At 44.2% G+C, this 14,030-nt stretch overlaps 1 protein-coding gene across 2 annotated transcripts in view; it reads left to right on the forward strand.

Annotated features, from left to right (window-relative positions):
- The window catches only part of THSD7B (thrombospondin type 1 domain containing 7B), a 452,200-nt gene extending 440,050 nt beyond the window's left edge, over positions 1–12,150 (forward strand). The window contains exons 25-28 of one of the 2 annotated variants that reach the window (XM_069732875.1): positions 2,308–2,390; positions 8,980–9,169; positions 10,480–10,567; positions 10,946–12,150. In XM_069732875.1, the coding sequence (XP_069588976.1) occupies positions 2,308–2,390; positions 8,980–9,169; positions 10,480–10,567; positions 10,946–11,027 (443 nt within the window). In that variant the 3' untranslated portion in view covers positions 11,028–12,150. Of the gene's footprint in view, positions 1–2,307; positions 2,391–8,979; positions 9,174–10,479; positions 10,568–10,945 lie in introns of both variants that reach the window. The other variant, XM_069732874.1, reaches the window with a different exon arrangement.
- Positions 12,151–14,030: the final 1,880 nt, after the last annotated feature.

Here is a 14,030-nt window from a genome sequence, read left to right on the forward strand (position 1 = left end):
GTGCGAAATGGCGGGCACTGAACTTACAGCTCTGCTGCCTCTCCGCGCCTGCCGCCTCTCCTCAGTGATTGACAGGTCACCAAGAGCGCATGCGTCCGTCATTTCCCAGGGCGGCGCATGCGCAGGAAGAGCCTGATCTCCAATGTCACCATCTTCTTCACTCTTGCCAGGCGGTCAGTGTCTGGCTAGCTATGCAGATCACTCCAGACACTGTCTGGCCGCCTTCTACATCAGGACCATACTGTGCATGCGCCGCCCTAGGAAATAATGGCACTGTAATCTCACCCTGTTGGCTCCTAATACACCGACCTGGTGAGGTTAATACATGGACTGGTGGGCAGCCGATCCCCAGCAATCGGAATCTTATTCCCTATCCCCCAAACTTAAAAATATCCATTTAACTCATTATTCATGCGGGCAAAGAACATAACATCACCCTATAAAATACAACTAAGTGTGGTAGAATTCATATAACACGACCAGAATGACCCAGAGCTAAATGATACAAAATGAATCCGATTCTGAGAATACCGGACGTCCTAATGGCGAGGGGGCGGATCTGCAAGAAGTTACCGATCTGAGCATCAAGGGCGACCCCAGGATTATATAGGGATTCTGACTGATTATTTTCTGAAAACTTTCTTAACCGGCAGTCCCATGTAAAACCATACCCATGAAAATGACTCATTTTGGTGACATAATCCTGCCTTTTGAGCGTTACCTCTGCGCTCTTTTCCGTGACTTATTTATTGCATCCATTAAGTGGGCAGTAGCCAAAAACGACAGGTTTACTTATGCGCGATTTATGATAAATAAGCTTTAATTACGACCCTGAAGAAATGAGCGGATCCAGAATGAGAGCCGGGCCAGCGGTGGCGGGGATTAACCTGTAAACCCTGTATAGGACTCCCATATTGCTGCCGTCTTCCTAAATCCAAGGGCTGATAATATTTTGATCCCTGCTATAACCAGAGATGTGATGACAAGTCAAGGTCATTTGCTCAATGTAGCGCTGCTGCCTTCCCGCCACTAGGGGGCACAATGCATGGCGTTCCAATAGGACCAGGTAGAATACAGAGCGGCCCCTAGTGGTAGCAACCCACAATGAAGATTGATTTATTTATTTATTTTACAATGAAGATTTTAACAAGAGAAGTTCTGTGCTCAGGTTGAGATGTAAGTGGTGCATGATGCATCTCATAGCAAAAAAAAAGCCAGATTCCCCACAATGCAATGCAGCAGAGCCTAATGTGTTACAGTTGGATATGTAAAGGGTGCATCTCCCACAATGCAATGCAGCAAAGCATAATGTGTTAATATAGATCTGTTAACATGCAGCTTTTGCTGCTGAAAGATCACATCCTTTCAACTTACTCTCTTAAAGGGCATCTGTCAGCAAGCTTAGCCTATGGAATCTGAGAGCCGGACGATGTAGGGTCCGAAACTCTGATTCCAGCGATGTGTTACTTACTGGGCTGCTTGGTGCAGTTTTGATAGAATCCCTGTTTTCTCTACTGTTCTAGCAGTGCTTAGAATGCTGAGCTGTGTATAACCCCGCCCACACCTCTGATTGGCAGCTTCCTGTATACACTGCCAATCAGTAGTGGGGGGGCGTGGTTACACAGATTAGCTGGACTGCCTGGCACCTGACACCTAGTCCTGCAGTGATAATCTCCTATTGATAAAACACTGATTGTATTGAAACTACAGCACACAGCCTAAAAAGTGACACATCCCTGGAATCAGGGTAGCTGCCCCTATACTTTTACTCCAGATTTCAGATTATACCTGGTGACAGCAGATTCCCTCTAACTATAACGCACCATGCTCTGATGCATTGCATTATGGGACATATAACATTTTTTGCTTAAAGATGCACCTTACATTTCCCACAATGCAATGCAGCAGAGCGTATAGCAGTAAAGTGCATCTGCTAAGACATAGGGGTTGCATGTTTTACCCGCCGCCTTGTTCCCACATGAGCTTTGGAATTGATACAATGTCGCAGACTTTGGAGAATATTGTGAATTTTCGTGTCTCCCCTATTGGGTGTGTGCTCACCCCTCCCCCGCTACCATCTTGCGGTGCCGCAGAATACTGTGCTGTATAATGAACACTATAATAGGATATTTGTAGCATCGATCTGTGCCGCTGCCACTCAGGATCAGCAAAACTCCTCACCGGCACAAAAGGAACAAAAACTCAGCCGGAGCGCAGAACATTTTGCAGAAGGCTGATGTGGAGGTGGGAGGAGGGTGAAGAAAGTGGCTTAAATAATATCAGGTATTGATGTTTTTCTCCTTGCAGGAGGCTGCGCTCCGAACTCCCGGCCGGCAGCTGTTCGACACTGCGACCCACCCTGCAAAAAACCATTTTCCTATTGTATGCAGGTAACCTACTTAGTGTCTGAAGGGAAACTCTGCCTCCTAGTGGTGGTTTGGGGTAATGGTAACATGGACATTGCTCTGAGCACACTTGGTTCCAGCTTAGGCTAGTTTCACATTTGCGTTTAAAAACGCAGCGTATTAAACGCAAACGCAGGTGGTGAAAAAAACGCATGTAAACGCGTGCAAACGCAGCGTTTTTGCATGTGGTAAAAAAAATGCAGCATTTTGACGCGTTTACATGCGTTTTTTCCTGCGTTTGCGTTTTTGAAACGCATGATGAGAAGTGTGTGACAGCTGCCAATCATCAAAATCAACTAGAAAACCCACTATAAACAGAAATAGCTAGGGTTAGGATCCCTAGGGTTAGGGTTAGGATTCCTAGGGTTAGGGTTAGGATCCCTAGGGTTAGGATTCCTAGGGTTAAGGTTAGGATCCCTAGGGTTAGGATTCCTAGGTTTAGGGTTAGGATCCCTAGGGTTAGGGTTAGGATCCCTAGGGTTAGGATTCCTAGGGTTAGGGTTAGGATCCCTAGGGTTAGGGTTAGGATTCCTAGGGTTAGGGTTAGGATTCCTAGGGTTAGGGTTAGGATCCCTTTAGGGTTAGGATTCCTAGGGTTAGGGTTAGGATCCCTAGGGTTAGGGTTAGGATCCCTAGGGTTAGGGTTAGGATCCCTAGGGTTAGGATTCCTAGGGTTAAGGTTAGGATCCCTAGGGTTAGGATTCCTAGGTTTAGGGTTAGGATCCCTAGGGTTAGGGTTAGGATCCCTAGGGTTAGGATTCCTAGGGTTAGGGTTAGGATCCCTAGGGTTAGGGTTAGGATCCCTAGGGTTAGGATTCCTAGGGTTAGGGTTAGGATCCCTAGGGTTAGGGTTAGGATCCCTAGGGTTAGGATTCCTAGGGTTAGGGTTAGGATCCCTAGGGTTAGGGTTAGGATCCCTAGGGTTAGGATTCCTAGGGTTAGGGTTAGGATCCCTAGGGTTAGGATCCCTAGGGTTAGGGTTAGGATCCCTTTAGGGTTAGGATTCCTAGGGTTAGGGTTAGGATTCCTAGGGTTAGGGTTAGGATCCCTAGGGTTAGGGTTAGGATCCCTTTAGGGTTAGGATTCCTAGGGTTAGGGTTAGGATCCCTTTAGGGTTAGGGTTAGGATCCCTAGGGTTAGGGTTAGGATCCCTTTAGGGTTAGGATTCCTAGGGTTAGGGTTAGGATCCCTTTAGGGTTAGGGTTAGGATCCCTAGGGTTAGGGTTAGGATTCCTATGGTTAGGGTTAGGATCCCTAGGGTTAGGGTTAGGATCCCTAGGGTTAGGATCCCTAGGGTTAGGATTCCTAGGGTTAGGGTTAGGGTTAGGATCCCTAGGGTTAGGATTCCTAGGGTTAGGGTTAGGATCCCTAGGGTTAGGGTTAGGATCCCTAGGGTTAGGATTCCTAGGGTTAGGGTTAGGATCCCTAGGGTTAGGGTTAGGATCCCTTTAGGGTTAGGATTCCTAGGGTTAGGGTTAGGATCCCTTTAGGGTTAGGGTTAGGATCCCTAGGGTTAGGGTTAGGATTCCTATGGTTAGGGTTAGGATCCCTAGGGTTAGGGTTAGGATCCCTAGGGTTAGGATCCCTAGGGTTAGGATTCCTAGGGTTAGGGTTAGGGTTAGGATCCCTAGGGTTAGGATTCCTAGGGTTAGGGTTAGGATCCCTAGGGTTAGGGTTAGGATCCCTAGGGTTAGGATTCCTAGGGTTAGGGTTAGGATCCCTAGGGTTAGGGTTAGGATCCCTAGGGTTAGGATTCCTAGGGTTAGGGTTAGGATCCCTAGGGTTAGGGTTAGGATCCCTAGGGTTAGGATCCCTAGGGTTAGGATTCCTAGGGTTAGGGTTAGGATCCCTTTAGGGTTAGGGTTAGGATCCCTTTAGGGTTAGGGTTAGGATCCCTTTAGGGTTAGGGTTGGGGGGTGGCTTATCAGTGTGTATTCTTGTGTTTTTCTATTGAAACGCACGCATTTAAAAACGCAAGCAAACGCATGTGCTTAAAAACGCATGCGTTTACATAGACAGCAATACGTTTTTTTGCCGCAAAAAACGCATGCTTTTTTGCCGCAAAAAACGCCTCTAGAAATTACTACATGTTGCATTTCCGCAACAAAACGCAAGCATAGAAACGACGCATGTGTCGTCAAAACGCGGCAAAATGCATGCAAAAAAAGCATGCGTTTTTAATGTTAAGTATAGAAAAAAAAAACCGCATGCGTTTTTTTGCGCTAAAACGCAGCAGCAAAAAACGCAAATGTGAAACCAGCCTTATTGAGGATCATTTGCCAATTAGTCAGTGGGCGTCAGATGGTTTTTAGTTCCCAACGTCTGCGGGGACCATTTTTTTTTATGAAACCCAAATGCAAAAATTATTTTTGCAAATGGGTTTTATTAACAATTTGGCATCATTTGCCTTTTACGGGCTTTTTGTTTTTTTCGCTGTACATTGTTGGCTGCAAAAAAAACGAGTCAACAAAGGATCCATCAGCGAGCTCGTTCTAACAAGGAGTTTGCACCTATATTATCTTTAATTTCTCTGAACTCTGATTTATGACCACAGTCCACCTCCAAGTACTTTGTGGTCATAAATCAGATAACTCTGAAAAAGAAAGATAAAAGAGCAACAAACTCCCCGTCAGAACGAGCTCACTGACCGTTTCTTAATGAAATCATTCTACAGCCGGCGAGGTACAAACAAGGAAACAAAGAGCCCATAAAGCCAAAATGGTTCAAAGTTGTATTTTTTAACTCACACCAATCATTTAGATAAGAGAAACTGACCGGAAATGTCCTGGCCTCCAGTGATGATCTCGTTCTTATACATAGAAACCGACCTGATAAAAGAAAAGCTGCAGTATTAAGCATAGAGGAGAAGGAATGCCTATACCGGCATGAACTGATCAGTAGCCATGAATTCAGTGATAACACTTTCTGATACCACTAGGGGGCGCTCACTAAATATAAAGTAATCAATAAGTTCAGTACTATTTTTTTTTTCAGAAACAGCGCCACCATGGACTGCACCTGGTATTGCAGCTCCTTTCACTTAAAAGGATTGTCCAAGATTAGAAATCCATGGCAGGTTCTTTTCAGAAACAGCGCCACACCTGACTGTGGTTGGTGCGTAGTATTGCAGCGCAGCTCCATTCACTCCTATGGGGCTGAGCTGCCGGGCCAGATACAACCTTTCACCATTTTGCCAATGTGATTTGGTGGCAGACTTTTGTCTCTTTCCAGATATTCTTAGCAGCTATGGACATAAATGGAGAAAACAATGTGAAATAATTAAAAATTGGCACAAGACCGTTATGAAAAGTCTTTCCGTGTTGTTCAATAGAGCAATGATGTGATAAATTCGAGTTCTTTTCAGCACTGAGATGACCCAGAGTCCCAGGCTGACTACCTCTACCCTACGCGGGCTGGGAGAAGAAATAATAGTCCGGTACTGATAGAATAGTGACTGGCGCTAAGTGACCAGTCCTTCCAGGGCGCATTGTGGGCACAGGTCAGTGCAGTCTGCAGGGCACAATGAATCATTATGTCAGCAGCATCAATTACTTTCCCTCTTCTAAAAGGGGAGGCTTGTCATCCTCAATGTAGATTTCCAGCAATGGTTTGCAATAGAAACTTTCATTAAAGGGATATACAAATGTTTAGCTGCAACTTCAAAAGTTGCCTGAACTGCAGCACCGGACACACAGAATATACAGTATATGAGTGGCGCGATCAATACGAGATTGGAGGAGGTCCGAGAACCAGCACACCCTCCAAACAGCAATTTGAAGGTCCCATGGAAGCTGAAAACAAACAGTATATGGAACAAGAATAGCACCACTCTGTGCAATGTGTAGTGGCCATACTGCAACTTACTTCCCATCCCATTCACTTAAAGGGGTTGTCTGGGACTTTAACATTGATGGTCTCACATCCAGCCTATATTACTGGGAGAGACACAGACCTCACATCCAACCTATATTACTGGGAGAGACACAGACCTCACATCCAGCCTATATTACTGGGAGAGACACACAGACCTCACATCCAACCTATATTACTGGGAGAGACACAGACCTCACATCCAGCCTATATTACTGGGAGAGACAACCAGACCTCACATCCAGCCTATATTACTGGGAGAGACAACCAGACCTCACATCCAGCATATATTACTGGGAGAGACACAGACCTCACCTCCAGCGTATATTACTGGGAGAGACACAGACCTCACATCCAGCCTATGTTACTGGGAGAGACACACAACCCTCACATCCAGCCTATATTACTGGGAGAGACACACAGACCTCACATCCAGCCTATGTTACTGGGAGAGACACACAAACCTTACATCCAGCCTATATTACTGGGAAAGACACACAGACCTCACATCCAGCCTATATTACTGGGAGAGACACAAAGACCTCACATCCAGACTATATTTCTGGGAGAGACACACAGATATCACATCCAGCCTATATTACTGGGAGAGACACACAGATCTCACATCCAGCCTATATTACCGGGAGAGACACACAGATCTCACATCCAGCCTATATTACCGGGAGAGACACACAGATCTCACATCCAGCCTATATTACCGAGAGAGACACACAGACCTCACATCTAGCCCTTATTACTGGGAGACACACACAGAGACCTCACTTCCAGCCCTTATTACTGGGAGAGACACACAGACCTCAAATCCAGCCCTTATTACTGGGAGAGACACACAGACCTCACATCCAGCCCTTATTACTGGGAGAGACACAGAGACCTCACTTCCAGCCTATATTACTGGGAGGGACATTCCCACTGTATAAAAATCTGTTTGTCCCTGTCAGTAATATAGGCTAGATGTGAGGTTTGTATGTCTTGCTCTAGTAATATCCCTTTTGTCCGGTACTTACATCACATGTTTTTCTTGTCTGTAGTATTTGTTCTGTTTACATTACTTGTAAGAAAGCACAGATAATGCTGAGCATGTTACAGTGCCATGTAAAAGTTGTGGCACCCCTGGTCAAAATTACTGTTATTGTAAACAGAGATGCAAGATGAAATGATCTCTAAAAGGCCTAAAGTTAAAGATGACACATTTCCTTTGTATTTTAGGCCAAAAAACCCCCAATCTTTTATATTTTTTAAATTACAAAAAGTAAAATGGACTGATGGAGAAGTTTGGGCACCCTGCATGGTTGTACCTAGGAACACCCCCTTTTGTTATTATCTCAGCTTGTAAACGCTTTTTGTAGTCAGCCAAGAGTCTTTCAATTCTTGTTTGAGGGCTTTTTATCCATACTTCCTTGTAAAATTCTTCCAGTTCTGTGAAATTCCTGGGGCGTCTTGCATCTTCTGCTATTTTGTGGTCTAGCCACAGATTTTCAATGATGATCAGATCAGGAGACCGTGAGGGCCATTGTAAGGTGAGGACACAGGAGAGGTTTTCTTCTTATGACTCGTCCATGAAGGCCATAATTGTGCAGGTGTCTCTGAACAGTAGAACAATGTGCCACAACTCCACAGTCTGCTAAATCTTTCTGAAGGTCTTTTGCAGTCAGGCGGGGTTCTGATTTGCCTCTCTAGCAATATTAAGAGCAGCTCTCACTGAAATTTTGCTTGTTCTTCCAGACCGTATCTTGACCTCCACTGTTCCTGGTAACTGCCATTTCTTAAATACATTTTGAAATGAGGAAAGGGCAACTTGAAAAGGCTTTGCGATCTTGTTATAGCCTTCTCCTGCTTTGTCGGTCTCCACCATTTTCATTTTCAGAGTGTCGGCAGCTGTTTAGAAGAATCCATGGCTGCTGTTTTTTAGCACAAGGTTTAGAGGAGGCTGGGTTTTTACAAAGCTGGTAAATTTGCATCACCCGGCCTTTCCTAAGGATGATGGTGAACAAGTCATAAACCTAACAGGCTAATTAAGGTCTAAGTTATCTGAGCACACAAATCCCCAAGGGTGCCCAAATTTGCAGCGGCCCATTTTCAATTTTGTAATTTTTTAAATATAATAAATGAATAAATATATACTTTTCTTTGCCTAAAATATAAAGGTAATGTGTCATCTTTAATTTCAGGCCTTTTAGAGTCTATTTCATCTTCAACTTGCTTAACTGTTCACAATAGCAGTAATTCTGACCAGGGGTGGCCAAACGTTTACATGCCACTGTATATGGATTGGATACATGGATGGGGGTTGTGCACTCCTGAGTAGCCCCCGGTGACCCCTTTAATGTGCCATGTGTATATATACATTTCCTTTTATACATTGATATCTGCAGTTTAATCGTGCGAAGCTTCTCTTTACATTCATGACATGGAGAGGCCATCACATGAAACCGTAGCATCAATAGCCCTAAACCAGAAGAGCCGTCTGTGGTCTATCATCCATATTGATCAACCGCGCACACAAATCAATAATCCTCCTTTATGTTTCTGCTCGAGCTGCATTCACCGTTCATTGCACTAAACCTACAAAAATGTCTCCTCCGCAGGCGGCCGGAGTGCACGACACCGCAGAAGGCTTTGATAGGTTTCCATCGGATATGGCGGTGTTTAGATCTTTTTTTTTTTCTTTCCGATTCCACAGAGCGGAGTTTGCGGCTGCGAGAGCGGATACACGCAGATCATGAGATCGAGCGGCGTCCTCGACTACTGCTTGAAGGTCCCGGGCATCGAGTCCAAGAAGGCCGATGTGAAAACGTTTATTCCCAAGAGTAAACCCATCAACTCCAAACTCCCGGAGATATTCAACTGGTCGATTCAGCTGTTTGACCAGGGCAAGTACGAGGATAAAAAGTGTATGGCGCCTACTTAGGTCCCATTGTGAAAAACCGAAAAAGAAACCATGGCTAATACAACCCTATGGACACAGGTTTACATTTTTAGCTCCGGAACTTGACCCTGCGATCGTTTCATTGCTTGTTCTATGTACTGCAGTACAACTGTATGACCGTCATGGGGGCTTTCAGCAGGCACCTGGTAGCAATCGTGATGGGCGGCGTTGGCGACCATTGTGCACGTGCGCACCGGCAATCATCAATTTAATGTGGCTCTCAGTGATTGCAGTGATTGACAGCGGTGTTGAAATGGTTAAATATCAGCAACTCTGCTGCTGTTCCAAGCAGATACTGGCAGTGTAGCACAGCCGGCATCTAGTGGAAATGGAGCCGGGTCAGATCCTGGGCTCTCCACACAGGAGGACCCGACATAGGAAGAACTATTGTCTGCACGTAGGGAAGGTGTAACTAATCAGACTAGAGAGAAGTTGCAGCTGCTTAGCCTTCTTTATGTATTTATTTATTTTATATGAAAAACAAAATGTTTAAAAATACAGATTTAAACAGTAACTAAACTTTCCTATCCTTTTTGTTTTTAAACAATTTTGTCCAGCGTGGAAAGTTCTGAAACTTTGCAAATCACTTTATTAGGGAATTTGTCCCAATTTCTGTAAAGAAAAAAATTTGGAGTGCAGCTGATGGCAGTGATGGGTCAGCGCCGGTCTCCTCCGCTCAGTGAACAATCTCCTGCAGCAGCAGCTTACCCCCGGAGTTAGTAACACCGGTGCTGACCCATCACTGCCATCATCTGTGCTCCAAATGAGTACGTTCTGATATCAAGGTAGATGAAGGCAGAGAAATAGACCGGGGAAAAGTCCAGGTTTTTACAAGCTATTTACATGTATTTTTGTATTCTACAAGGATGAAAACAAAATCCCTTAATAAAGTGATTTGCAAGTTTCATAACTTTCCATGGTGGACCAAAGTTATTAAAAAAAAAATAAAAGTTTAGTTTCCATTAAACAATAGATCATTTCCTGATGACACATTCCCATGCAGTTGAAGGCTGTAGAAAAGTAAGCGATTGTCACAATGATGCTACTAAATGGAGAGATCAGGATCCCACGACGCGCGCCTGCAAGAAGCTTCTGGTCCCGTTAACATCCCCGGGTTTCGTCACACTGCAGATCCCAACCAGAGGTCCTGTCCATTAAGGCAGTGCGGAGAGAACACAGAAAACCCGATTTTAGGCACCATCAGGTTTGGCGCTGTCTCCATTGGTGTTGACGTATTTCCTATCTCGTTTGCAGACGGACGAGTGAGTCTCTGGGTCTACGTCGTAGGTGTTGGGAGCTTCCTCATCTTGGTTTTCCTCATCATCATTTCTTACTTAGTCTGGTATGTATTTCTTTCTTTTCTTAAGATTTTGTGACATCCAATGACAATCTGCCTCCCATGCATGTCAATGGTGTTCCCATAACCCTCGGTCACGTGCTTCGGAAAATTTCTGGGCAGATTTCGGCCATGGAAATTACAGATTGAATTTATTTGAAAAGTCCATTTTCTCCAAAAACAGCGCCACATCTGTCTATGGGCTGTATCACAACTCCGCTCCATTGAAGTGAATAGTCCTGAGCTGCAATACCGCACACAACCTGTAGACCAGTGTGGCACTATTTCTGGAGGAAAGTTCTTCCTACGTTTTTTTTATTTCTGGTATTTTCCCTGTAGATAGTTTATATAACGTTTTGTTGTTTCCTGTTTTCCAACTTGCAGCAGAAAACCGTCGAAACCGAAGACCGTATTTCCTCCGCAAAAGCCCCTGACCTTGGCCTACGACGGAGATTTCGACATGTAAATCACGTCTACAACATGGAATATTCAGCTGCCTTAACTGTCATCCCAAGAATTCTGAAAAAAAATATAAAAAGTAAAAAATTTCCCAAGGATTCTAAACAAACAAAACTAAAAAAAAATATAACGGGAAAATTTTTGTTGTTGCAATTATTCTGGGTGAAATCTAAAATGTGTAGGACTGGAGACAATATGGAGGATGCGGGATGGATAACCCAACTGAGTCGTGAAAAATTTGCCTCTGTGGATCGTGATGGATCTTGTAAAAATGCAGGATTTGTTTTTATGCGTTTTGGTCTCTGCAAGATGCCATTTGGACGACCGAATTAGACCTTTTTAGACCAACACTTGAACGTCTATAGTCATCGGCTCCAATATTGCTGTCTGTCCATAAAAAATTAACGGGGTCGTCTCTTGACCTGTTCATATACCTATAAGGGCACGTGGACATTATACAAGGGGGTCGGGGAATGAGCCAAGATGGAGGGTCACCCGGTAGGAATGGCCGCCAATCTGCCGGATTCGAGTCCTTCTTACCGCAGTCCGCAGCTTTCCCCTGCAAGTTACTTGGGTGTTAAACTTCAAGGTGCGGCGCCGATCCGGGGTCTCATGGTTCAGATGGAGTTTGCAGATCCTCCTTTCTTTGCAAGTTATATTCACACGGTTCTCCGGAGAAAATCAAGAGGCTCTTGCAGTGAATACGGAGACACATCAGGAGCACATGGCGGGCGCCAAATTTATTTTGTGTTTTTGACACTTAGGTCCGCAGCTGTCGGTGCATGCTGGGAGTTGTAGTTTTGCAGCTGGAAGGTATCGACATACAGCCGGCACACAATCGTTTCTCAGCTCCTGGCCGTGCCGCCATCTGTCCGTCACGTGAAGGCCGGCATCGCCTCTCGTCCCTCCCCAGTATTATATGCAGTTGTATATATTGTATATACCTGATCTCACATTTTAACACCTGCAAAACTGTTTTTTCTACATGGGATTTTGTGATATATTTATAACCCGAATTTTGTATTTATGTACAAATCTATCATCCGTCCGCCTCCACCAGTGAAGCCTTCAGCGAAAGACTCGTGACGGGTTCTGTAATTATTGCAAATAAACGTCAGTCAGAAACCTTCTGCGGATCGTTCCGCCGTCTTATATCGTGAGTTTCAGCCTTGAGCAAGACCTCATGGGATGTGTTCTCAAGTGTGGGAGGGTCCGTCTTGGTGGACGTTCTGCAATAAGGACGCTACATAGAGTGGCATTGCCATAAACGTTGTATAGATGGCCATCGTAACTGGCCAAACCTTGTGTTACAACTGGTCGATGGCAGTGGTGCAACTTGAATCTCATGGGCCCCAATGTAAAAGTTCCAATGGGCCCCTAATTATTGCAAGTTGTTAAGTGTTGGTCTTTTCAAATAGACCAAAAGTACTTTTTGGGGCTCCAGGGCCCAGGTGCGATGCCAACCTCTGCACCAATTGTACTTACACCCCTGATTGATGGGTTCTCGTAAGTAAATTGGCCATGACTGCTTGTCACGGAGCGTCTCCAATATAAACCGTTACAGGACTTCTATGTACAAAAAGAGCTCTTGAAAAAGTTTAGTAGAAGTCCAATTTGGACATTTTGGGATCCTGAGTAGAGAGGTCTACTGGAATCCATGGACAGCCCAAAGGCACACATTGCATCGTATTTTCATGTTCCCTCATGGAAGCCTAACTGCTGAGCAAATTATTGGAGGCCCCGTAAATTAAAGTGTGATTGTCCATCTGCCTTGTCCATGGTCCAAAATTCAATACTTTTTAATTTCTTAATATATCGGTATGTTGGTCCGAGCTCAGAGTTTTTGAAACCAAATGTTGCAGTCGCCACTAGAGGGAGCTCACTGCATACAGATTTATTATGAAAGTCTATGTGTAATCAGTATGCAGCTGACTCTCCAGCTCCCCCTGGTGGTGACTTGAGAAGCCAGCGTGTATAATACGGATTTGGAACGCTGAATTAAAGAAAAAAAAAAAACATTCTCCTCTCCTTTTAAGATATAAGAAATTAGAGATTTGGAACCTATGTTAATGAAAAAAAGCATATAAAACCAAAATAGTGTTCATAGATTTTTTTTTTTTTAAATTTAACGTCATCAAACTGCGTGTGAAGGGGCTGACTGACTCATGTCAATAGCTCCACCAGCCCTTTTCTCTGCACAGAAAAAGAAGGGGGCTGGCTCAGCTACAGTCAGCCGCTCCCATTCACACACCGCATTCATGATGACCAAAAGTGGAGCAAATTCCAGAAGAATGGGAAAGTTTTATGATTGAACCCATCAGCACGTTTTTACGTATGATTGTAGCGGTATGGCTCCCAAGAAAAATAATATTTTTTGTTACAGATCCTATGTGCCACTCATAAGAAATCATATGCAAATCAGGCTGGAAGCGCATTGGGGGCGTAGTCCCCTGCCTTTACTAGATGCATAGACACGCCCTAGTGCACTCCCAGCATGATTTGCATATGATTTCTATGCTGCATTTCTCATGACTACAGTATGAAATCTTTACAAATAAGGTATAATTTTTATTGGCGAGCAAGCACCCATACAGTCATACCACTACCTCCATATGTAAAATCCTGCTGACTGGTTCCCTTTAAAGGGGTATTCCTATCCCAATATGTAGTAGGTGTAATAATAATAATAATAGCAAATACCTCAAATTAGAACTGTAGTATAGTTCTTCTGATTCACTGTGTCTTTTTCCTCATGTGCAGGCATTTGCAGGACCTTAGGAATCCATGGTTACAACCACTGATATAGTGACAGCTAGTTACTAGTGGTTGTAACCACTGATACCTAAGGTCCTACAATGCCTGTACATGAGGAAAGAGACACAGTTAATCAGAAGAACTATACTACATTTTTAATTGGAGATATTTACTAATTTTATTATTGTTACACCTCCTACATATTGGGAGAGGATCCTGGAGATGGGAATATCCCTTTCAATTTAACAGTCTGGTA

Source organism: Ranitomeya imitator, chromosome 7 (assembly GCF_032444005.1).
Source record: "Ranitomeya imitator isolate aRanImi1 chromosome 7, aRanImi1.pri, whole genome shotgun sequence".
Lineage (NCBI taxonomy): Eukaryota > Metazoa > Chordata > Amphibia > Anura > Dendrobatidae > Ranitomeya > Ranitomeya imitator.